A 24,040-nucleotide genomic window follows, 5' to 3' on the forward strand; every position below is an offset into this window, starting at 1 on the left:
AACCACTGCGCCACTGTGCCGCCCGGGTAATTATTGATGGGTGCTTCAAGTGGCGTTCCGCAGGGCTCAGTATTGGGTCTCTTTTTTTTTGTGGTATATATTAACGATAAATATACGTAGGGGGTATGATCAAGAAGTTTGCAAACGACACAAAGATTGGCTGTGTGGTAGATAGTGAGGAGGATAGCTGTAGGCTGCAGGAAGATATTGATGGTCTGGTCAAATGGGCAGAAAAGTGGAAAATGGAATTCAACCTGGAGAAGTGAGAGGTGATGCATTTGGTGAGGTCAAAAAAGGCACAGGAATATATGATTAATGGGAAAATACTGAGAAGTGTAGGGTAAGTGAGGGACCTTGGAGTGAATGTCCACAGATCCCTGAAGGTAGCAGGATAGGTCGATAAGGTGGTTAAGAAGGCCTATGCAATCCTTTCCTTTATTAGTCGAGGTATAGAAGAGCAGGGAGGTTATGCTGGAACTGAATTTGGTTAGGCCACAATTTGACTACTGTGTGCAGTTCTGGTCACTTCATTACAGAAAGGATGTAATTGCACTAGGGAGGCTACAGAGGAGATTTATGAGGATGTTGCCAGGACTGGAAAAATGCAGCTATGAAGAAAGATTGGATAGGCTGGGGTTGTTCTCCTTGGAGCAGAGAAGGATGAGGGGAAATGTGACTGAAATGTACAAAATTTGGAGGTGAATGGTCTATTCACCTTAGCAGAGAGGTCAATGACGACGGGGCATAGATTTAAAGTGATTGGTAGAAAAATTAGAGGGGAGATGAGGAAAGACTTTTTTACCCAGAGGGTAGTGGGGGTCTGGAACTCACTGCCTGAAAGGGTAGTTGAGGCAGAAACCTTCAACTCATTCAAAAGGAGTCTAGATATGCACCTCAAGTGCTGTAATCTGAGGGCTATAGACCAAATACTGGAAGGTGGGATTAGAATAGGTGGATCGTTTTTCGGCTGGCACAGACACGATGGGCCAAATGGTCTTTTTCTGTGTCTTAAACTTTCTATGATTCTATGAGAATGTACGAGAATAGATTAGCGGGTAACATAAAAAGGAACTCAAAGTCTTTATAAATATATAAATAGTAGATGGTAACCAAAGCAATGGGAGAGCGGATTATGGACCAAATGGGAGCTTCTTGTGGAGGCAGAGGGCAGGGCTGAAATATTAAATGAGTACTTTGCATCTGTCTTCACTAAAGAAGAGGATGCTACCAAAGTCATGGTAAAGGAGGAGGCAGTAGAGGAATTGGACAGGACAAAAATAAAGAGGAGGTAACTAAAAGATTAGCAGGATGAAAAGTAGAAAGGTCTGGATGGGATGCATCCTAGGTGCCGAGGGAAGTAAGGGCGGAGATAGCAGAGCACCTGGTCACAATCTTCCAATCCTCCTTAGATACAGGAACAGTACCAGAGACTGAAGGATTGCAAGTGTTACACCCCTGTACTAAAAAGGCCAAAGGAATAAACCCAGCAACTAGAGGCCAGTCAGCCCGTCAGTGCTGAGGAAACTTACAGAGACAATAATCTGAGACAAAGTTAATTGTCACTTGGAAAAATACGGGTTGGTAAATGACACCAGCACGGATTTGTTCAAGGCAAATCGTGTTAGATTAACTTGGCTTGGTTGTTTGATGAAGTAACAAGGAGGGTTAATGGAAGGTCGTGCGATTGATGTTTTGTATATGGTCTTTTAAAATGCGCTTGATAAAGTACCGCATAACAGACTTGTTAACAAAATTGAAGCCCAAGGGATTAAAGGGGCATTGGGAGCATGGATACAAAATTGGATGAGAAACAGAAAGCAGAGTAATGGTAAATGGCTGTTTTTCAGACTGGAAGGAAGTACATAGTCGTGTTCCCCAAAAGTCAGTACTGAGACCGCTGGTTTCAATATATATTGTAACGACCAGGTGAGAAAGGGGTTTGCTCTCAGCCTTTGCCTGGTTTGACCGTAACAGGGTTTAATTTTTTAATACACTGTTTTTAGCATCCCCTCAGTGAATCCTTGTTCACCGCTACCCAATTGTAAGGCAAAGAAATCAGACAGGTTTTCTTAGATTTAAACAAGAAAGGTGGAAGTTTATTAACCTTAAACTCTAATTCGGGTAACGACTACGAATACGTGACGACGCTAGCATATATACGCGATGAACACACACGCAGAAAAGAGAGAGAGAGAGTGCTAACCGGGAAAGAGGCTCCCTTCTTCCAAATTCAGTTGCAATCTCCCAAAGTGTGCTGACCTGGGCCAGCAGATTAGTCATGTGACTAGCTATTTTAACAAACTCCTGCGTTTGTGGATTCTCCATCTTAGCAGACACTCTGGAATGCTGGCTTTCTTACACGTTCAATGTCTGGTGATCAAAATCCATTTGGGTTAATTGGATCAGGGAGTCATTCTATTGTCTCCCGGCACTATCTTTTAGTATGCAAATGTTTTCCAGCCACTGCTGATTGCTTTAAACAAGTCATCTCTTCCTTCCAGCAACAGTTTAAAATTAATGTGCATATGACGAAATTAATATTCCTCATTCTTGCCAGATGGGGTCTTCATGACAATATTAAGGATCTGCACTTGGATATACAGGTCATAGTTTCTAAGGTTGCAGGTGACATGAAATTCAAAGATGTAGTAAATGTTCTATGTCTGGTTAGTCTGCCACCATTTGTACATTTGGTTAGTCTAGCTAGGAGATCACGGAGTCCTCAGTAATTTTAACATTAACTCATTTATTACATTTTAACTATATACAGCTTTACATTAAGTCTGTGAGACTCCTCTACAGGCTTGATGCTTCTCCCTCCAGTCTCTCACGTCATCTCTTACATCATTATGGTGGGAGGTATTAGTCACACTATCTCAAACATTAACCCTTTCAAATCCTTATACTACATCTCTCCCCTAGTCTTTATCCATACATATTTTTTTATTTTTAAATACTACCCCATCTCCCCGAAGTGTCTGACATCACAGATTCAATCTGTCAGGACACTCCACAACTCTGAACACTTGTTTCTTGACATGGATGGACTTCATTGAGATTTGTGGTATCCAGTGCTTTCTGAATTTCAGGTTCAACATCTTCATCCAAATGTATGACTGATTGATGTCTTTGATAAATAGAAATAAGATTTCTCCTGTTTCTTATTTCTTACAGACTTCGGAAGGTACTATAGGATCTCTGTTAATTCTCATCTCTCTGGAATCCTTCTCTGCCTTGGTCTCATACACAAACCCCTCCTCCTTCCATCAACTTGGGTAGGGTCCTGGTACGATATCTCCTGTTATAATGATAGGCTTGTTGCTTTCGGTCTTGAACTCTGATAACCCGGGACTTCTAGCCTTGGAAGTATTTTTTTGGGTAGGATGGAAAGTTTTGTCTGAAGCTTCCTTCCCATTAACAGTCTGATGGTGTTAATCCACATAGCAATGGAGTAGATCGGTAGTTTAGGAAGGCTGTTCGAAAATCTTCATTCTTCTCTAACAGTGCTTTGATCTTTCTGACTCCTCACTTAGCTTCACCATTAGATCGTGGATATCCAGGGGAATTTGTAAGATGTAAAAATCCACAGTTTTCCACAAAGTGCGCAATATAGTCATTTGCAAATTGTACTCCATTATCGGAAACCATCTAGTCAGGTATACGACGTGTTGCAAAAACCTCCTGTAACACTTGAATGACTATCTCTGTTGTCGTTGTGTACAAACGTTTGACCTCAATCCACCTTGGAAAATAGTCAATGACAATCAGGTAGGATTTTCCAGTAAACATGAATAGATCCATCCACACGGTCTGGTTGGAAATTGGGGTCGAGATAAGGGGTTCCCTCTAGTCTGGTCTGTGCACTGTGCATACCTGGCAATTAGAAATCATTTATGCTACATCTCTTGGCCACCACATGGATGACTGAGCCCAGACTCTACATTTACTTATACCCAGGTGGCCCTGGTGTATTTTGTCCAAAATATCTACCCAGAGTGTGTCCAGAATCACCAGCCTCTCGTCATATACCAGCAAATCATCCACAATAGTAAAGAGCCTTCTGTGTTCAAAGAAGATTCTCATCCCCTTACTATTGCTGTGGCCAACCTTGCATGCAATATTGGCAGATACGGATGCATTCCTCATCCTGCATTTGATCATGGCAAATTCCTTGGAGCTTTTTTGAACTTGCTGGCCATTGCGATGCAGTGAACCCAGAATATGATTACATTTCATTGATGAAGTTAACATCCTGTTGTGTAGGATGATCAACGGTAGCTCTGGACAATGCTGTCGTTTGTTACTTGCCTTGTACATATACCGTTTCGTACATGAATTTTATTAGCCTCAAATGGAATCTCTGGATTCTCAGAAGCATCCTAGTGAGTTCCTTTTCATCAAGTAAGGAAACTAGGGTTTTGTGGTCTGTCTCTATGACAACCTTTAAGCCAATAATATGTGAGAACTTCTCACAAGCCCACGTGACTGCGAGACCTTCTTTCTCTATGACAGCGTATCTCGTCTCAGTCTCAGACAGTGCGTGTAATGCATAATAAATCAGTGTCTTCATCATCCATTTGGCTGTTCTTGAAAAAGGACTGCCCCAACCCTGTAGGTGAGGCGTCTGCTGCAATTGTGGTCGGTAGTGTGGGGTTATAATGTGCCAAGATATCTGGTGAAATCAGCCTCTCCTTGATCCTTTGAAATGCCTGCTCCTGATGTGCATCCCAACACCATGCTTGAGCTTTCCTTAATAATTGTAAGGGTTCAGTAACTTGTGTTAGATTGGGTAAAAATTTTGCCAACTGATTGACCATTCCAAGAAATCATTGACGATCTTGGATAGGAGTAGGAAGTGGGAATTCACTAATGGCTCTTGTCTTTTGTGGCTCTGCTATTATGCTGTTGCTACTGACAGTGTCCTAGGAAATGAATAGACGTTTTTGAGAATTCACACTTTTCATTAAGTGTCAGGCCTTCTTGTAGACGATTCAAAACCGCTCTAACCCTCAGGTCACGCTCTTCAATGGATTCACCATGGACTAAGATGTCATCCATATGGCATATTACTCCCTTAAGGACCTGTAGAATGTTCAACGTAATTCTTTGGAATACTTCTGGTGCTAATGTTATACTGAATGGTAAACGATTAAAATGAAATTTTCCGAACGGAGTAATGAAGGTTGTCAATAACCTTGACTTCTTATCCAACGGAACTTGCCAAAAGCCACTATTCACATCAAGCTTCGTGAACATGGTACTTTTAGATAACTTTGCCAAGCTTTCGTCCACTGAGGACATCGGATGAACTTCTCTTGCCACAGCCTTATTAAGTTAAGTCTACACAAATGTGAGGATTACAGTTAGGTTTAGGAACTGGAAACATTCCCGAACACCACTCTGTAGGTTCAGTGACAGGAGAAATGATTCCCATCCTGGTCGTCTCTTCTAGCTGATGTTGGACTTGTTTCATTAGTGGGGGTGGTATCTTCCTAGGCCTGAAAAGACAAACAGATTTAGCATTTTTTCTCAACATAATTCTGTATTCAGTCTTCCTACACCAGTAAATAATTTTGGAAAGTCTCTTTGGAAGTGACCCCTGGATTCTTGTTGCTTAACTTCTTCCACTTTTCTTATAAGATGAAGGTCAATACAAGCTCACAAGAGAGAGAATTCCTGACTCCGTAGAACAGTAGGTGGCAGGACTGATAAAGTGTTGAAGAAAACATATGGAATGTTTTCCTTTATTGGCCAAGGTATAGAATACAAAAGCAGGGTTATGATGCTGGAACTGTATAAAACGCTGGTTAGGCCACAGCTGGAGTATTGCGTACAGTTCTGGTCACCACATTACAGAAAGGACATAATTGCTCTGGAGTGAGTACAGAGGAAATTTACAAGACTGTTGGCAGGGTATCTTGTTTTTATTTCCGATTTCCAGCATCTGCAGTATTTTGCTTTTATTTAAAAAAATTCTCATTTGCCTATTGAATTTATTTCTAACTCTTGTATCTGTTGTCCCGTGTTTTGGATTCTCACACAAGCGGAAACTTTCTGTCCACATCTACTCTGTCCGACCCCTTCATCGTTTCAAAGAATTCTATCAGTTCACCTCCAAGTCTTTTCTGAAGAAAAAACTCTAACCTTTTCAATCTTTCCCAATAGCTGTAATGTATTGCTGGGGAAGGATTCTGCCTAAAACTATTTGCTCTCCACAGAGGGGGTGTGTTTATAACTGTTTTTACTTATGTTTCACATTCATTTGCAGTTTCTTGCTATTTAATTTAGAAAAAAATAAATATCATAGAATCATAGAGTAATACAGCACAGAATGAGGCTACTTAGCCAATCGTGCCCCTGTCGGCATTTTGAAAGAGCTTTCGTAAGAAGAGAAAGGGCAGTTAGGGATAACTTGGGTCCTTTAAAAACTGATGGGAGTATTATTGCAAATGAAAATAAGGAAATGGCAGACTGTTAAATAATTATTTTGTGTGTCAGTCTACCTAACAATATATCTGACGTTGCAGAAAAGCTAATAATGTATGAAGGACTGGAACTCACCAAAGTAAGTGTAAGCAAGAAAACAGTATTAAAAATACAATAGCACTAAAGAGTGACAAATCCTCAGGACCTGTGATTCCACCCCAGAGTTTTAAGGAAGTAGGTGAAGAAATTGCAGATGTTTTTGCCTCAAATTTCCAAAACTCTGTCAGTTCAGGAATTGTCCCTTTTAGATTGGAAAATTGCAAATGTAACTCCATTATTTAAGAAAAGTGCAAGACAGACTAATTTCCAGGTCTCTATCATCTGTTGTGGGGAAGTTATTGGAATCTGTAATTAAAAACAGAGTGACTGAGCACTTGAAGAAATTTGAACTGATTAAAGAGAACCAACATGGATTTGTAAAAGATAGGTCACGTCGAATGAAATTAATTGAATTTTTTGAGGAAGTAACTAAAGTAAGGAAATGTCTATGGGTGTATTTTATGTGGACTTCCAGAAAGTTCCGCATAAGAGACTGTTTACTAAAATTAAACCTCAAGCAATTGAATTCTAATTATTGACTTTGTTATGAAAGTGATTGTTTTGTTAAATTTTTTTTTGAAAGGAATTTATAGTTAAGCTAAATAAATGTTGGATCAGTTTTTTAATCAAGACGACAGTGGGGGAGCCGGATTGGCAATAGTGATGCTGTTTGACACATGGCTCAGGCTAGGCTTTGAACAGAAACCCTGGTAACAGGGGCAGAAAAGTAACAAGCACTCCTTTTGATTGGACAAGCCCAGTAGCAGGCAGATCACACCTGGGATGGGCAGGAAAAAAACTCAAAGCTTTTCGGTTGTTAGTCTGTGCACGTCTATGCTACCTTCTGGAAGGAGTTAAAAGTCAAGTCTGTGCAAAAAGAATGGAGAAAATTCCAAGGAAGAACAGAAGACCACAACCCTGCTCTCTTTTCAGCAATTCCCTAAAAGATTCTGTAAAGTTCACTCTGTCAATTTGTCTTGTTTCATGTATTTCAAGGAAGCCTGCTAAATTACCTTTCAACGCTCCCTGAAGAGAATGAAGTCTGGAAGCTTCTGAAGATCCTGCCTGGGTGTGCTCAGAGGTTGGACTGTGTGCCAGTTTGGTGCAGCGTGTCTCATCTATTTTTCCAGGGGTGGGCAAGTGAACTGCCCGGGTTGTGTTTTTTTCGTCTGTAACAGAGCTCTGATCTAAAAGTCCTTTTTTATTTTTCGGTTAACTGTTTTATTTATATATAAAGTGTGAGTTTGAAGAGAGTACAGTAAAAAGGAACTTTAAAATTTGGTTAAGGTAGAAAGGGGACTTTTTAAAATTTAATGTTGGATTTTTAAAAACTTTGATCCATGTGATATTGTTTTACTTCATTACTAGTTAAGACTTGTTTTATAATAAACTATTAATTTTGTTCAGTAAAGAAACTTGGTTAGTGTTCTATTCTGGGGAAAATAGTGTATTCGATTGACTTTCAGCAAGTGGGAAAACTTTAAAGAATATGTTGTTACTTATGGAGAAGTGAATTAACAATGCACTCCTCCCGCCTCGGTCATAACAACCTAGTTACGAGATTGGTGAGGTGATAGAGAACAGAAAGTAGGGAAAATGGATGTTTACTCTAATTGGAAGGAAGTGGCTAGTGGTGGATACCGGATCTGTGTTGTGACCTCAACTGTTCACTATATATTAATGACTTAGATAACACAATAGAGAGCCATGTACCCAAGTTTGCTGATGACACAAAGATTGGTGGTATAAGTAGCGTAGATGGGAACATAAAATTACAAGGAAACATTGATAGATTGAAAGGGCAAAACTGCGGTAGATGAATTTCGAGAAATGTGAAAAAGGATCAGCCTGAGTGCTTTTGAATGAATAGCTAGGGACAATGGAGGTTCAAAGAGCTTTTGGAGTTCATGTACACATCACTAAAATGTAGTAGTCAGGTACAAAAAATAATCAAAAAGGTTAATGGAACGTTAGCCTTTATAACTAGAGGGCTAGAATATAAGGGGGAGGACGTTTTGCTGCAGCTACACAAAGCCCTGGTTAGAATACATCTGGACTACTCTGTATAGTTCCAGGCACACACCTTAGAAAGGATATATTGGCCTAGGAAGGAATGCAATGCAAATTCATTAGAATGTACCAGAGCTCCAAAGATTAGATTATGGAGAGATTACATAAACTGATCCTGTATTCCCTGGAATATAAAAGATTAAGGGGTGATTTGATGGAGGTTTTTAGGAATTCAAAAGGAATTGATAGGGTAGACAGAGAGAAACTTTTCCCACAGTGGTGTATCTCTAATCTAAAAAAAAAAAAATCTAAAAAAAAAAACTGGTGGAGGAATTCTAGGACAAGGGGCCTTCAAATCAGTCAGGCCGTTCAAGGTAGATGTTAGGAAACATGTCATCACGCAAAGGGTGGTAGGAGTGTGGAACACTCTCCCACAAAAAGAAGTAGCTGCTCTCTCAATTAATAATTTTAAACGTGATAGATTTTTGTTAGTCAAGAGTTTAAAGGGATATGGAGCCAAGGCTGGTGGATGGAGTTAAGATACGGATCAGCCATGATGGAAGTGAATGGCAAAAAAGGCTCGGGGGCTAAATGGCCTCCTCTTGTTTGTGTCCAATTGGTCTCATTCTCTGCCCTTTCCCCATAGCCCTCAAGGATTTATCCAATTCTGTGTTTAAAGCTAATATTGAATCTGCTTCCACTGGCCTTTCAGGCAGGGCATTCCAGCTTGTAACAACTCCATGCATAAAAAAATTCTCCCCTCTTTTTTTGCCCATTATGTAAATCTGTGTCCTCTGGTTAATGATCTTTCCGTTACTGGAAACTAATTTGCCATATTTACTCTTACCAAATTCTTTCACATGATGTTGAACACCTCTATTAAATCTACCCTTAACCTGCTCTGCTCTAGGGAGAACAATCCCAGGTTCTCCAGTCTCCCCACGTAACTCAAGTCCCACATCTCTAGTATTATTCTAGTAAATCTCTTCTGCACCTTCTCGAAGGCCTTGACATCCTTCCTAAATTGTGGTACCCAGAATTGGACACAGTACTCCAGCTGGGGCCTGACATGTGATTTATAAAGCTTTAGCATAACTTCCTTACTTTTGTACTTTATCCCCCTGTTCATAAAGTCAATGATCCCATATCCTTTTTTTTTTTTTTTAAAACAGCTTTCTTAACTTGTCCTGCCTTCCTCAAATATTTATGTACATACTCCCCCAGGTCTCAGTCCCCTTTAAAATTGTACCATTTGGTTTATATTGTCTCTCCTCATTCTTCCTTCCAAAATGTATCATTTCACACTTATCTGCACTAAATTTTGTCTGCCATGTGTTGGCCTATTTCACTGGTTTATTTATGTTCTCCTGAAGTCTGTTACTATCCTCACTGATTACTGTAGTATAAGGGTTTGAAAGTGTTAATGTTTGAGGAATACATACATATGAACAGGAGTAGGCCATTCGGCCTTTTTGAGCCTGCTCCACCATTTAATAAGATCATGGCTGACCTGATTGTGGCCTCAACTCCATTTTCACACTTACCCCCACTACCCTTTGATTCCCTTGTTAGTCAAGAATTTATCTACCTCTGCCTTGAAAATATTCAATGATCCTGCCTCCACCGCTTTCTGGGGAAGAGAGTTCCAAAGACTCACAACTGTCTGAGGGAAAAAAATGTCTCCTTATCTCCATCTCAAATGGGTGACCTCTTATTTTTAAACTGTGTACCCTAGTTCTGGTGTCCCCCACAGGGGAAACGTCCTTTCAGCATCCACCCTGTCAAGTCCCCTCAGAGTTTTGTATGTTTCAATAAGATCACCTCTCATTCTTCTAAATTCCAATGGATACAGGCCCAACTTAGAACGATAGAAAAGGTATGTCACAGAAAGAGGCTATTCAGCTATCGTTCCTGCACCAACTGAAAAAACTAGCGGTCCAATCTAATCCCACCTTCCAGCACCTGGTTTGTAGCCTTGCAGGTTACAGCACTTCAGGTGCAGGTCCAGGTACCTTTTAAATGAGGTGATGGTTTCTGCCCCCACCAATGATCCAGGCAGTGAATTCCAGACACCCACCACCCTCTGGGTGAAAAAGATTTTCCTCGTCCCCTCTAATCCTTCTACCAATCACCTTAAATCTGTGCCCCTGGTAACTGACTCTCCTATGTGAGAAACAGGTCCTTCCTGTCTTTCTAGGCCCCTCATAATTTTATATACCTCAATGAAGTCACCCCTCAGCCTCCTCTGTTCTAAGGAAAACAGCCCGATCCTATTCAATCTTTCCTCACAGCTGCAATGTTCAAGCCCTGCCAACAGAACTGGCAGACATAAGAAATGTAAAAGATTTTAAGCAAGTAAAGCGGGGGTGAGGCAAGAGATAACATAAGAGGTGTTGATAGGACAAGGTCACAGAATTTCTAGTTCTGAAGAAGGGTCACTGACCTGAAACGTTATCTCTGCTTCTCTCTCCACAGATGCTGCCAGACCTGGAGTATTTCCAGCATTTCTTGTTTTTATTTCAGATTTCCAGCATCTACAGTATTTTGCTTTTATCATAGAATTTCTTCACTCAGCAAGTAGTTAAAGTAATGGGGTTGAAGCAATTAACTTAGATGTTTTAAAAGGAAAATTAGACAAGTAGAAAAGAGAAAGACATGCCCACAGGCCCAGATAAGGTAGATAGAATATAACCAGTACAGACTAGTTGGGCCGAATGCCCCGCTTTTGTATTGTACATTCTGTATAATTCAATGTAAAATTAGTAGCTACAAAAATTATCACAGAATCAAATATAAACAGGCAATAACTGGCTCCGCGCCACCCAACTTTTCCATCAAGCAGCTTACCTGGTATCCAGTCACATGTGGGCACAGCCTCGCCTGATTGGAGCACTCATCACGTGATCTAGCGGTCATTCGGATATTTCCGTCGTGGCCTCCGCCGAGTCGGGCTTTTCCGTGGCTTGGAGAGGGGGGGGAGGTGGAGTCGAACCTGAGAGGCTGGAAGATCATGTGGACCCGACGGAGGACTGTGACTGGCTGGCGGCACGTCCTGGCCCGCTGGAAGGTCAGGTGGTATCCAACCGCGGGCTGTGATTGGCTGGTGGCCTGGCCCCCGGGGGGGGGGCGCGCCCCGGGAGATCAGGTGGTACCCGACCGAGTGCTATGATTGGCTGGCGGCCGGTCCTTGCTGCCGTTGTCTGCGCTGACGTGTCTTTCGAGTCTCGAGCAACGGCGTCGAGTCGGCCTTTACCCCGCGAGTGAGAGGTGCCGGGCGGCGGAGTGTACTCATAACCCGAACAACCCCTAGCATCAGTCGGACAGAGCCGCCAATATGGGCAGTAAGTAGCCGGGGCGGGGAGTCAACCCTTCGCTTCAGCTCCAGGCAGGCCTAGGCCAAGCCTGGGCCTCAAGTTCTTTTTTTTAAGCCGGGTCTCAGTGCCCTTTTTCAGGGGAGGGGGGGTTAAACTGCTATATTATCTTAATTTGGAGGGAGGAGACTGAACTAACGGGGAGAAAGTGAATTTCTGTTAGAATTTAATTTAAAAATTCCAGTCGCATCCTTCAAATATCCCCCTTCCCAAGTCTGGTCGCCTCTTCCAGGGAGGTGATGCTGGGGTTGGTGGCGAGAGGAATTTAAACGCCACGTCGCCCTTTGTAGTGCTGACTGATTCTTAAGTAACAGCAATCTGTATCCAAAAAAAAAAACCCTTCTCCCCTCATCTCTCAACCCAGGTTGGGCTCTTTCCTCAATTCTTAAACTCCTGAAGTTTCCCCCCCCCCCCCCCCATCCCCACCCTCAAATCCTGATTGACATCTTAGTACAAGAAGTCATGGTTTGAGGCAACTGATTTTGATTTCTTCCTCAGATCTTCCCAGTTATGCCTTTCAGAAGTTTTTTAATACAGGAAAAAATTGCAATTGAATAGTGATTTGGGCTTCATGGGATGAGTGTATGGGTTTGTGGGATGTCCCACCCTGCCCAGCACTTGTTTTTGTGATAGTCTGTCGCATAAGAGCAACCTTTTAGATATGTTAAAGAAAGACTTCAGTTTTTCAGTTAAAGCACAATATTGTCGATGCTGGAAATCTGAAATAAAGTGCTGGAAATACTCAACAGGTCAGGCAACATCTTTCATCAGAACTTATGAAAGGTCACAGACCTGAAGTGTCAACTATACTTCTCTCGCCACAGATTTTTATTTTCTTTATTTAGAGATCTTTCTTTTTTCTTTTTCTTTAAAAAAAAAGAAAGATCTCTAAATAAAGAAAATAAAAATCTGTGGCGAGAGAAGTATAGTTGACACTTCAGGTCTGTGACCTTTCATAAGTTCTGACGAAAGATGTTGCCTGACCTGTTGAGTATTTCCAGCACTTTATTTCAGATTTCCAGCATCGACAATATTGTGCTTTAACTGAAAAAACTGAAGTCTTTCTTTAACATATCTAAAAGGTTGCTCTTATGCTCTTATGATTTTTATTTTCTTTATTTAGAGATACAGCACTGAAACAGGCCCTTCGGCCCACTGAGTCTGTGCCGACCAACAACCCATTTTATACTAATCCTACATTAACCCCATATTTCCTACTACGTCCCCACCATTCTCCTACCACCTACCCACACTAGGGGCTATTTACAATGGCCACTTTACCTATCAACCTGCAAGTCTTTATCTGTGGGAGGAAACCGGAGCACCCGGCGGAAACCCACGCGGTCACGGGGAGAACTTGCAAACTCCGCACAGGCAGTACCCAGAACTGAACCCGGGTCGCTGGAGCTGAGGCTGTGGTGCTAACCGCTGTGCCGCCCAACCAGATGTTGCCTGACCTGCTGAGTATTTCCAGCACTTTGATTTTATTCCATTTTTCAGTGCCTTTCACAACTGCTGGCTGTCTCAAAGTGCTGTACAGCCAATGAAGTACTTTTGAAGTGTAGTAACTGTTGTAATTTAGGGAACATGGCAGCCACTTTGCTGTTTGTGGGAGCTTGCTGTGCACAATGTGGTAATGACCAGATAATCTGTTTTTAGAGATGTTGGTTGAAAGATAAATATTTGTCGAGACACCAGTAATAACTCCCCTGTTCTTCAAAATAGTGCCATGGGATCTTTTGAATCTTATTTGACAGACAGCACCCCTGGCAGTGCAGCACTCTTAAGTACTGCACTGGAGTGTCAGACTTTGTTTTTATGCTCAAACCCTAGTGTGGGTCTTCAACCCAGAACCTTCTGATTCCAAGGCGAAAGTGCTACCAGCTGAGCTGTGGCTAACACCCTCAAAACAAAAATATTGTCCTCCGACAAAAAGTAAATGTATATAACTGTGCATAGTCTACTTTTTTTAATTTAAAGTTTCTTGATTTCAGAATATGATACAAATTTTTGACGGCCACTTAATTCAAGTTATTGGGATAATTCTAATTTTTTGTATCAAAATATTGATACTTGGTGAATTCCTAGTTGCCATTTTTAGGATAGTGGGGACCTTTGGGCTAATATGGTGGCTGGTAAAATATTGATTTTGTTCATCTTACTGACGTGGCAAATAATGTCTGATTGTGTCTATCTACTTTTATTTGCCTGTTAAACTACCGCAATGTTCTATCTCAGCCTCAGCACATCCCAAAATGCTTTACAGCCAATGGTGTATTTTTAAAGTGTAGGAAATGCAGTAGCCAATTTGTGTGCAACAAGGTCCCACAAACAACAGTGGAACAATGACCAGGTATGTTTGTGATGATTGGTGTCTTGACCAATATTTATCCCTCAGTGAGAATTTCCCTGGTCTTCAGAATAGTGCAATGTGATCTTTGATCTCTGCCTGAGAGGGCAGACAGGACTTTACATTTTACATCTCATTTGAAAGGTGACACTTTTGTCAATGCAACACCAAATGCCAGCCTTCTGTTCCAAGTTTCTGTTGTTGGCTGGCATCCTTCCATCTATGAAAGATGATGGACATGCAGCAAACAGTCCATTTAGGTGGGGTGTCTTCTCTTGGTGCACCTTTGACTATGAAGGCCAATCCTTGAGAGGCAGGTTCTATCACAAGTGCTTCAAGTTTCTGTAGTGGGACTTGAGCCTATATTCTTCTAACTCCAAGGTAGAAGTGCTACCCCTGAGCCAAGACTAATACCTATATTGATATATTTTGAGTCTATCCATGATATCTTGAACATGTCAGTGATTTCTTGATTGGTTCACAACACATGCATCTAAACTCATTGTGCAGGGCACCAGTGTTGCAAAAAAGAGAAATATAAGAAATTTCTTGGATTTACCTGCTTTTTGTCATTGAAACAGCTTAAAGTGCATTACACAATTATTATTTTATAAAGCACACTGATAGTTTGCTAGGTAGTCAAATGGTTAAGTTGTAATAAATGGCAAGTAAATAATACCAAGTTCAGACTTGGCCACAAATGAAGTATTGTGTCCAATATTGGGCACCACACTTTAGAAAGGATATGAAGGCATTGGAAGGAGTGCAGAATGTTAAACTCCAGAAAGCTTGTTATGGAAGTATAATGCTGGAGCCTATCTTTACTCCGTTTCACATTTATTGTACAGAGTAAAAGAATCAAACATGTAGCTCCTTACTCAAACCCTCCACTAGTCTCAGTAAGTGTCTGCTTAGAAGTGCTCAAGTAAGACCCCAATTGACACTGTCCACCTGCATATCAAACAATTGATATACGATTACAGATTCTTTTTATTTATTTTTTTATAAGTGTGGATTAATATGCTCAAAACATTTCAAAATAAATTCCGTATTATGTACAAAGTATTACATTGAGACGCCCCTCCTCTAGCACCCCAAACAATTTCTTTTTCGCAAAAAGAAATGCTAGTACAATCGGATAGGTGATGACTTGCATCTACCCATTTAAGTTTGGCAATTTCCTTTTCTCTCCAGCATTTGTTTCAATCCAGCAAGGTCAATACGTAGTCTTTTCTAACTCGCGCTCTTTTTGTGTACATTGTCCCACAAAGAATGATTATCTGCATAACATTCAATGGGTATCCTATTTTCAGTGTATCCCTTGTTCAGAATTTCACCCAAAGTATTTGACAAATGGAACCCCATATCCACTGCCTCGACAAAACCCAGTGTTTCCGCAACTGAAGTGCTTTTAGCGACCTGTTTATTTTCTTAGCTTCCCAAACTAAAAGACGACATTTCCCATTTCACCCATCAGAAATATTATGAAAACAGCTGCACTCGAATACTCATCAGCAAGACTGGCATGTGAAGCATCGCTAAAAATTATCTTCAGGTTCTTTGGGTCACCTGAGGATGGGAACTTCAGTACACATTTATCCAGATTTTAAAAAAAAATGTTTTGCTTTTAATCATTCTCAACTTTCAGATGTTTCTTCATCGTGCATAACTCCAGCACATTAAAACTAGCATCAGGCCTAGTCTGAGAGCACAACCAGTTTAATTGACTAATCAAGCTTCGCAATTGCTCAGTTTCTGCTTTAGATTAGAATTAGAACATTACAGCGCAGTACAGGCCCTTCGGCCCTCGATGTTGCGCCGACCTGTGAAACCATCTGACCTACACTATTCCATTTTCATCCATATGTCTATCCAATGACCACTTAAATGCCCTTAAAGTTGGCGAGCCTACTACTGTTGCAGGCAGGGCGTTCCACGCCCCTACTACTCTCTGAGTAAGGAAACTACCTCTAACATCTGTCCTATATCTATCACCCCTCAACTTAAAGCTATGTCCCCTCGTGTTTGCCATTACCATCCGAGGAAAAAGACTCTCACTATCCACCCTATCTAACCCTCTGATTATCTTGTATGTCTCTATTAAGTCACCTCTCCTCCTCCTCCTCTCCAACGAAAACAACCTCAAGTCCCTCAGCCTTTCCTCGTAAGACCTTCCCTCCATACCAGGCAACATCCCAGTAAATCTCCTCTGCACCCTTTCCAAAGCTTCCACATCCTTCCTATAATGCGGTGACCAGAACTGCACGCAATACTCCAGGTGCGGTCTCACCAGAGTTTTGTACAGCTGCAGCATGACCTCGTGGTTCCGAAACTCGATCCCCCTACTAATAAAAGCTAACACACCATATGCCTTCTTAACAGCCCTATTAACCTGGGTAGCAACTTTCAGGGATTTATGTACCTGGACACCAAGATCTCTCTGTTCATCTACACTACCAAGAATCTTCCCATTAGCCCAGTACTCTGCATTCCTGTTACTCCTTCCAAAGTGAATCACCTCACACTTTTCCGCATTAAACTCCATTTGCCATCTCTCAGCCCAGCTCTGCAGCCTATCTATGTCCCTCTGTACCCTACAACATCCTTCGGCACTATCCACAACTCCACCGACCTTCGTGTCATCCGCAAATTTACTAACCCACCCTTCTACACCCTCTTCCAGGTCATTTATAAAAATGACAAACAGCAGTGGCCCCAAAACAGATCCTTGCGGTACACCACTAGTAACTAAACTCCAGGATGAACATTTGCCATCAACCACCACCCTCTGTCTTCTTTCAGCTAGCCAATTTCTGATCCAAAGCTCTAAATCACCTTCAACTCCATACTTCCGTATTTTCTGCAATAGCCGACCATGGGGAACCTTATCAAACGCCTTACTGAAATCCATATACACCACATCCACTGCTTTATCCTCATCCACCTGTTTGGTCACCTTCTCGAAAAACTCAATAAGGTTTGTGAGGCACGACCTACCCGTCACAAAACCGTGCTGACTAACGCTAATGAACTTATTCTTTTCAAGATGATTATAAATCCTGTCTCTTATAACCTTTTCCAACATTTTACCCACAACCGAAGTAAGGCTCACAGGTCTATAATTACCAGGGCTGTCTCTACTCCCCTTCTTGAACAAGGGGACAACATTTGCTATCCTCCAGTCTTCCGGCACTATTCCTGTTGACAGTGACGACATAAAGATCAAGGACAAAGGCTCTGCAATCTCCTCCCTGGCTTCCCAGAGAATCCTAGGATAAATCCCATCTGGCCCAGGGGACTTATCTATTTTCACACTTTCCAAAATTGCTCCTTGTGAACCTCAATCCCATCTAGCCTAGTAGTCTGAATCTCAGTATTCTCCTCGACAACATTTTCTTTCTCTACTGTAAATACTGACGAAAAATATTCATTTAACGCTTCCCCTATCTCCTCTGATTCCACACACAACTTCCCACTACTATTCTTGATTGGCCCTAATCTAACTCTAGTCATTCTTTTATTCCTGATATACCTATAGAAAGCCTTAGGGTTTTCCCTGATCCTATCCGCCAATGACTTCTCGTGTCCTCTCCTCGCACTTCTTAGCTCTCCCTTTAGATCCTTCCTGGCTAGCTTGTAACTCTCAAGCGCCCTAACTGAGCCTTCACGTCTCATCCTAACATAAGCCGCCTTCTTCCTCTTGACAAGCGCTTCAACTTCTTTAGTAAACCACGGCTCCCTCGCTCGACAACTTCCTCCCTGCCTCACAGGTACATACTTATCAAGGACACGCAGTAGCTGCTCCTTGAATAAGCTCCACATTTCGATTGTGCCCATCCCTTGCAGTTTCCTTCCCCATCCTACGCATCCTAAATCTTGCCTAATCGCATCATAATTTCCTTTCCCCCAGCTATAATTCTTGCCCTGCGGTATATACCTGTCCCTGCCCATCGCTAAGGTAAACCTAACCGAATTGTGATCACTATCACCAAAGTGCTCACCTACATCTAAATCTAACACCTGGCCGGGTTCATTACCCAGTACCAAATCCAATGTGGTATCGCCCCTGGTTGGCCTGTCTACATACTGTGTCAGAAAACCCTCCTGTGCACACTGGACAAAAACTGACCCATCTAAAGTACTCGAACTATAGTATTTCCAGTCAATATTTGGAAAGTTCAAGTCCCCCATAACAACTACCCTGTTACTCTCGCCCCTGTCGAGAATCATCTTCGCTATCCTTTCCTCTACATCTCTGGAACTATTCGGAGGTCTATTGAAGACTCCCAACAGGGTGACCTCTCCTCTCCTGTTTCTAACCTCGGCCCATACTACCTCAGTAGACGAGTCCTCAAACGTCCTTCCTGCCGCTGTAATACTCTCCTTGATTAACAATGCCACACCCCCTCCTCTTTTACCATCTTCTCTGTTCTTACTGAAACATCTAAATCCCGGAACCTGCAACATCCATTCCTGCCCCTGCTCTACCCATGTCTCCGAAATGGCCACTACATCGAGATCCCAGGTACCAACCCATGCTGCAAGCTCACCCACCTTATTCCGGATGCTCCTGGCATTGAAGTAGACACACTTTAAACCAAGTTCTTGCTTGCCAGTGCCCTCTTGCGTCCTTGTAACCTTATCCCTGACCTCACTGCTCTCAACATCCTGTACACTGGAACTACAATTTAGGTTCCCATTCCCCTGCTGAATTAGTTTAAACCCCACCGAAGAGCACTAGCAAATCTCCCCCCCCCCCCCCCCCCCCCCCCCCCCAGGATATTGGTACCCCTCTGGTTCAGGTGAAGACCATCCTGTTTGTAGAGGTCCCACCTACCCCAGAAAGAGCCCCAATTATCCAGGAAACCAAAACCCTCCCTCCTACACCATCCCTGCAGCCACGTGTTCAACTCCTCTCTCTCTCCCTATTCCTCGCTTCGCTATCACGTGGCACGGGCTTTCTGTGATGTCCTAACACGCTTAACTGGGAAGGGAGTAACACACTCTGAATAGGATTGTTGATTTAGTTATTCCAGACTTAGTCTGCTTAATATCTAAACCAATATATTTAAAGGCCCCACAAGCTTGACTCCAAATCTTAAATACTGCCATCATCTTATAATTTCTCAAAATCCGTAGAGCCACCCCATAAGAAATCATCGTGCACCTTGAAGGTGCCTGAATGTTTCCCTTTATGATGCCAATAAAACATTGAAGGGTCTGCTTTTAGTTGAACACAACCAATTTTCAACAAAACGGATCTCACCGAGAAATACCACAACCTGGAAGCATCATTAAGGCCATAGATGCATTCTTTAATTTCCATAGTTTTACTTTTGCATCTGCCGCCTCTTTGGGTGGTTTCATAAAAACTTCTCTCTGAAAAGTATTACCCTGTAGAAATGTGGCTTTTATGTCAATGGATCTACACTCCCATGAATATGTGGCCAAAAGAGCTAAACAAAAATTGAAGATTACTTTTCCAGCTGTAGGAGAGTCCACTGTAACATCGGTATCACCCAATCGCTGTTCAAAACCCCTAGCAACTAACCTCACTTTAGCATGCGAATTAGGAGCAGGAGTAGGCCGCTTGGCCTCTCGAGCCTGCTCCACTGTTCAGTAAGGTCGTGGCTGACCTGATTGTAACCTCAACTCCACATTCCTGCCTACTCCCAATATCCTTCCACCACCTTGCTTATCAAGAATCTTTCTACCTCTGCTTTAAAAATATTCAAAGACTCTGCTTCCACTGCCTTTTGAGGAAGAGAGTTCCAAGGACTCGTGACCCTCATCCACCTCGTCAAGACCCCTCAGGATCTTACATGTTTCAGTCAAGTCGCCTCTTGCTCTTCTAAATGCCAGCGGATACAAGCCTAGCCTGTCCAACCTCTCCTCATAAGACAACCTGCCCGTTCCAGGTATTAATCTTGTAAACCTCTGAACTGCTTCCAATGCATTTACATCCTTCCTTAAATAAGGAAACCGTTACTGTACACAGTACTCCAGATGTGGTCTGACCAACGCCCTCTCTAGCTGAAGCATGACCTCCCTACTTTTGTTGAAGTTCCATCAGGAAGGACTTTTTCAGTATAAATCCTTCTGTGACAAGGCTGGCTGTCCCCTCTCTGATAACTCACAATAAACTTCAAACTCTCCAACGCTCTAATTCTAGGGTGCAGAACCAGAGGACACCGATTTAAGGTGATTGGCAAAAGAACCAGAGGCGACCTGAGAAAAACATTTTTACACACCAAGTGGTTAGGATCTGGAATGCACTGCCTGAGTGTGTGGTAGAGGCAGATTCAGTCATGAGTTTGCAAAGAGAATTGGATAATTCTCTGAAGAGACAATTTGCAGGACTACAGGGAAAAGGCGGGGGAGTGCACCTAGCTGAGTAGCTCTTGGAGAGCCAGCACAGCCGCTACTTGCCCAAATAGCCTCCTGTGCTTTTACCATTCTATCTAGATTCTAGGGACAAGTGAATGATGACTGCCACAATTTTGAGTTCAGAGGAACGAATGACTTAGTGGGAGATTACCAATGAAACATTGTTCTTACACCCTAAAAGGCTCATTAATGCATATACTTAAGTGTACATGGCAAAATAATTTAACCTCTTAAGTCACTTTATGGACTCAATATAGTCATTTTATTTATTGAAATAACACATTTTAGAATTGTTATTTTCTTTGACAAATTCATCTATATTTAAAGCTTCAACTGCAGTCTTCTGTAAAAAAAAAATGACAGGTTTAAAATCCAAAAAATAATTGTCTTGTGTTTGAAGTGAAAAATCTGTCAAGTGCATACGTTATTTTGAGCACAACAAAATGGTGTGATGCAGTACTGTACCACACTCTGACACCAGATTCCAACTGCACTGATGAGATGATCAGTTATTTCTTATCTGGGAGCTACAGTTGTAGGCAGTTACCTGGTTTATATGGTCATGCCCCTTTGTGCATAATGGCATTGGTGGTGTCAGAAGGTTGTGTGTTCATCCAATATAACATAAAATTCTGTAGTGCATTTATAACCACTTCACGTGATTATGAAAACTTAAATGGCAGATTCTTGGTGAATTTGTGGCATGAAGACCCAAGGTCCACACTGCTGGATACTATCCAGGTTGGAAAAGAGCAGCTTTCGTGTGTGGTTCTGGCAGTGCTCAAAATTTCAGTGTAAATCCAAATCTACCTTTTTTTTTCATGGCATAAAGTAAACCTCAGTTTTGGTGGGATGTGTTGGTACAAAGTGATGCTCCTTCATTTGTTTCAGCTACTTGCCTTAACCCAATCTTCAGTGAGGCATTTGTTCCTGCTTCACTGGGACATTTTGATTTGTTGCATTCAGCTGTCCTCATCCTTGAGATTACTGACTGTTTCTATGTCTTCTGGGTGGAAGGTGTCCAATCTCATTTCATATAGGATCTTTCATGCCATTTGTGTGGATTTCAACTCATATACAAAGCTGAAGCGGCAATGTGCTAACCAGCGGCAATGTGCTAACCAGCTGCACCAGCCATTATGGGGCATGTCTATTTTTAGTCCATTACTGAAAGGGTTGGCCACATATTTTCTGTTTATGTAATACTGAGTTGAATTGAAATTATGTGCTGTTCGCAAACACTGAACCATTTAGATATTCTAACATTAGTTACTTTGACATGATTTATGTCAGTTCTTATGAAACTGGTTATAAAGTTAACTGAGCACATTACACATGCACAAAAATGATGGATCAGAAGGATCCACCAAGCCTATCCTACACAATTGTGATGCCTTTCCTACACTCCGCATCCATACCGCAGAATTCTTCTCCAGCACCTTTAGGCCATCAAACCTAATCCAGGACGTCCTGTTGGCACTGATTTATATAAGGGGGTAGCTACCTCTTGTATGTGGTCTTCATCTCAGCCAGAAATGGGTCCAACTATCGCTTAAAAACAGATCCACTATTCTCTAAAGTACCAACTAACATTCAACCTAATTGTACTTTTACGTAATTTATAAGTGTGACCCCCATGTCATCCTTAACCTATTTAGTTGAAATAATTGGTCTGCATCCACATGATCTTGTCCTTTCATTACTTTATAAACCTCCATCAAATCACACCCCAAGTCTATGCTTTTCTGAAGTATACAGACCCAGCATGCTGAGCTTACCAAGATAACAAAGGTGTTAATCTGGTAATATCTTTGTGGAGCTTAAACACTGGCATGGACCTGCTGGGCTGAATGGTCTAGTTCTGTGCTGTGAATACTTTGTAATCTTGTGCCCTCCTCTGTATCCTTTGCAAAGTTTCAATGTTTTCCCATCATATGAAGAGACAAAACTGGCATAGTATTCTACCTGAGGCCTAACCCATATCTTAGTAAAGTGATAGTATTTTATGGAATGGAAGATGCAGGTGTAGGGGCAGTTTTTTCCCTTGTTAGTAACCTTGTTTGTGTCGTGAGGTGAGCACAGGACCATTGCGCAAAGGCGTAGCTCCATTTTTATTCATTCGTGGGATGAGTGTCATTTCAAGGCCAGTCTTTATTGCCCATCCCTAATTGCCCTTGCGAAGGTGGTGGTGAGCCCCCTTCTTGAACTGTCCATGTTGTGTAGGTACGCCCACATGTGATTTTTGTATTTTTACGTTTTTAACAATTGTCCTTGTCTTGCTTTCCAGTAAAGTTCCTTGAAGTTATCAAACCTTTCTGTGCGGTGTTACCAGAAATCCAGAAACCAGAGAGAAAGGTAAATTCAGAAACCATTTTCTTAATATGCAATTTTTTTCTTTTGTAAAAGCGGCATTACAGAAAGATAGCTAACTTGCATTTATATATACCACCATATCTCATTCCAAAGTCTTTCACAGCCAATGAATTATTTTGGAAGTGCTGTCACTGTTGTGTCAGTAAACATAGCTCTAGTTAAGGTCCTGCAAACAGAAAATAAATGAAAGACCAGCTTATCTAATAATTGGGTGAGGGAACTGGGAAAATTCCCAGCTCCTGGTCAGGTAGTGCCACAGAATCTTTTATGACCACCTGAATTGGTGGATATGGTTTAACTTCTCATCCAAGATGATAGCACTGCTAACAATGCAGAACTACTTCAGTGCTGCATTGCAGTGTTGGTTAGATATATCTGGAGTGGGACTTGAACCTAAAACCTTCTATTCAGAGGCTTTGGTGTTGCTAACTGAGGCAAAATGATATCTCCCCTCTGTGTTGCCGTATTTTCTCAAAGCTGCTCCTTTCTGTTAGAAAAAGACAGTAATTTTTTTTGTGGTTTACAATGTGATTTTATAATGTCCTTTTAACCATTCAACAGTAGTCAGTGTGAAGTAGTGTTGAGGTTGAAAAAGCCATTAATTATATTCTTGGTTGTCTAATTATTTATATCATGGATCTCCTTCCCTCAATTCCCCTTGCCCAATATGTTACTGTGAGGATAATGCAGAAAATGCATCCTTTGGGGGTTTAATTTCAAAAATAGATCTATTTTGGAGCTTCCTCCTCTCCTGAAAAGGTCTGTATGCATTGCAGTATGGTTGCATAGGTGCTGGCTGCTTCACCCAAGTGATCGTTCTTGATGCGTAAGACTACACAACAATCCTAGTCAACTGGTTGTCTGTAGGGGGTATCACGGCTGATCTTGTCCTCCATCAGCACCCATGTGCACTTTTCAACGAGAATTGCTGGATATTGATCTCTAATCCAGGGATGCAGAAGACAGTTGATAGAATGAGTCTGCTTGGGAATCACACCATAGCTGGTGTGACACAATATCCATT

General features: G+C 41.8%; 1 protein-coding gene and 1 long non-coding RNA gene across 2 annotated transcripts in view; one reads left to right on the forward strand and one right to left on the reverse strand.

Annotated features, from left to right (window-relative positions):
* Window positions 1-2,729: 2,729 nt before the first annotated feature.
* Window positions 2,730-11,425, reverse strand: LOC137380270 (uncharacterized). The gene is made up of 2 exons (XR_010976996.1): window positions 11,383-11,425; window positions 2,730-5,498 (listed from the first exon to the last, which is right to left on the reverse strand). It is a non-coding gene; the product is annotated as an uncharacterized lncRNA (long non-coding RNA).
* A 271-nt stretch (window positions 11,426-11,696) lies between these two features.
* The window catches only part of LOC137380271 (protein transport protein Sec61 subunit alpha-like 1), a 35,152-nt gene continuing 22,808 nt past the window's right edge, over window positions 11,697-24,040 (forward strand). Inside the window, exons 1-2 of the mRNA XM_068052159.1 lie at window positions 11,697-11,876; window positions 22,931-22,998. Coding sequence (XP_067908260.1) covers window positions 11,870-11,876; window positions 22,931-22,998 — 75 coding nt within the window. The 5' untranslated portion in view covers window positions 11,697-11,869. The remainder of the gene's footprint in view (window positions 11,877-22,930; window positions 22,999-24,040) is intronic.

This window comes from Heterodontus francisci, chromosome 19 (genome assembly GCF_036365525.1).
Source record: "Heterodontus francisci isolate sHetFra1 chromosome 19, sHetFra1.hap1, whole genome shotgun sequence".
Taxonomy (NCBI): Eukaryota; Metazoa; Chordata; class Chondrichthyes; order Heterodontiformes; family Heterodontidae; genus Heterodontus; species Heterodontus francisci.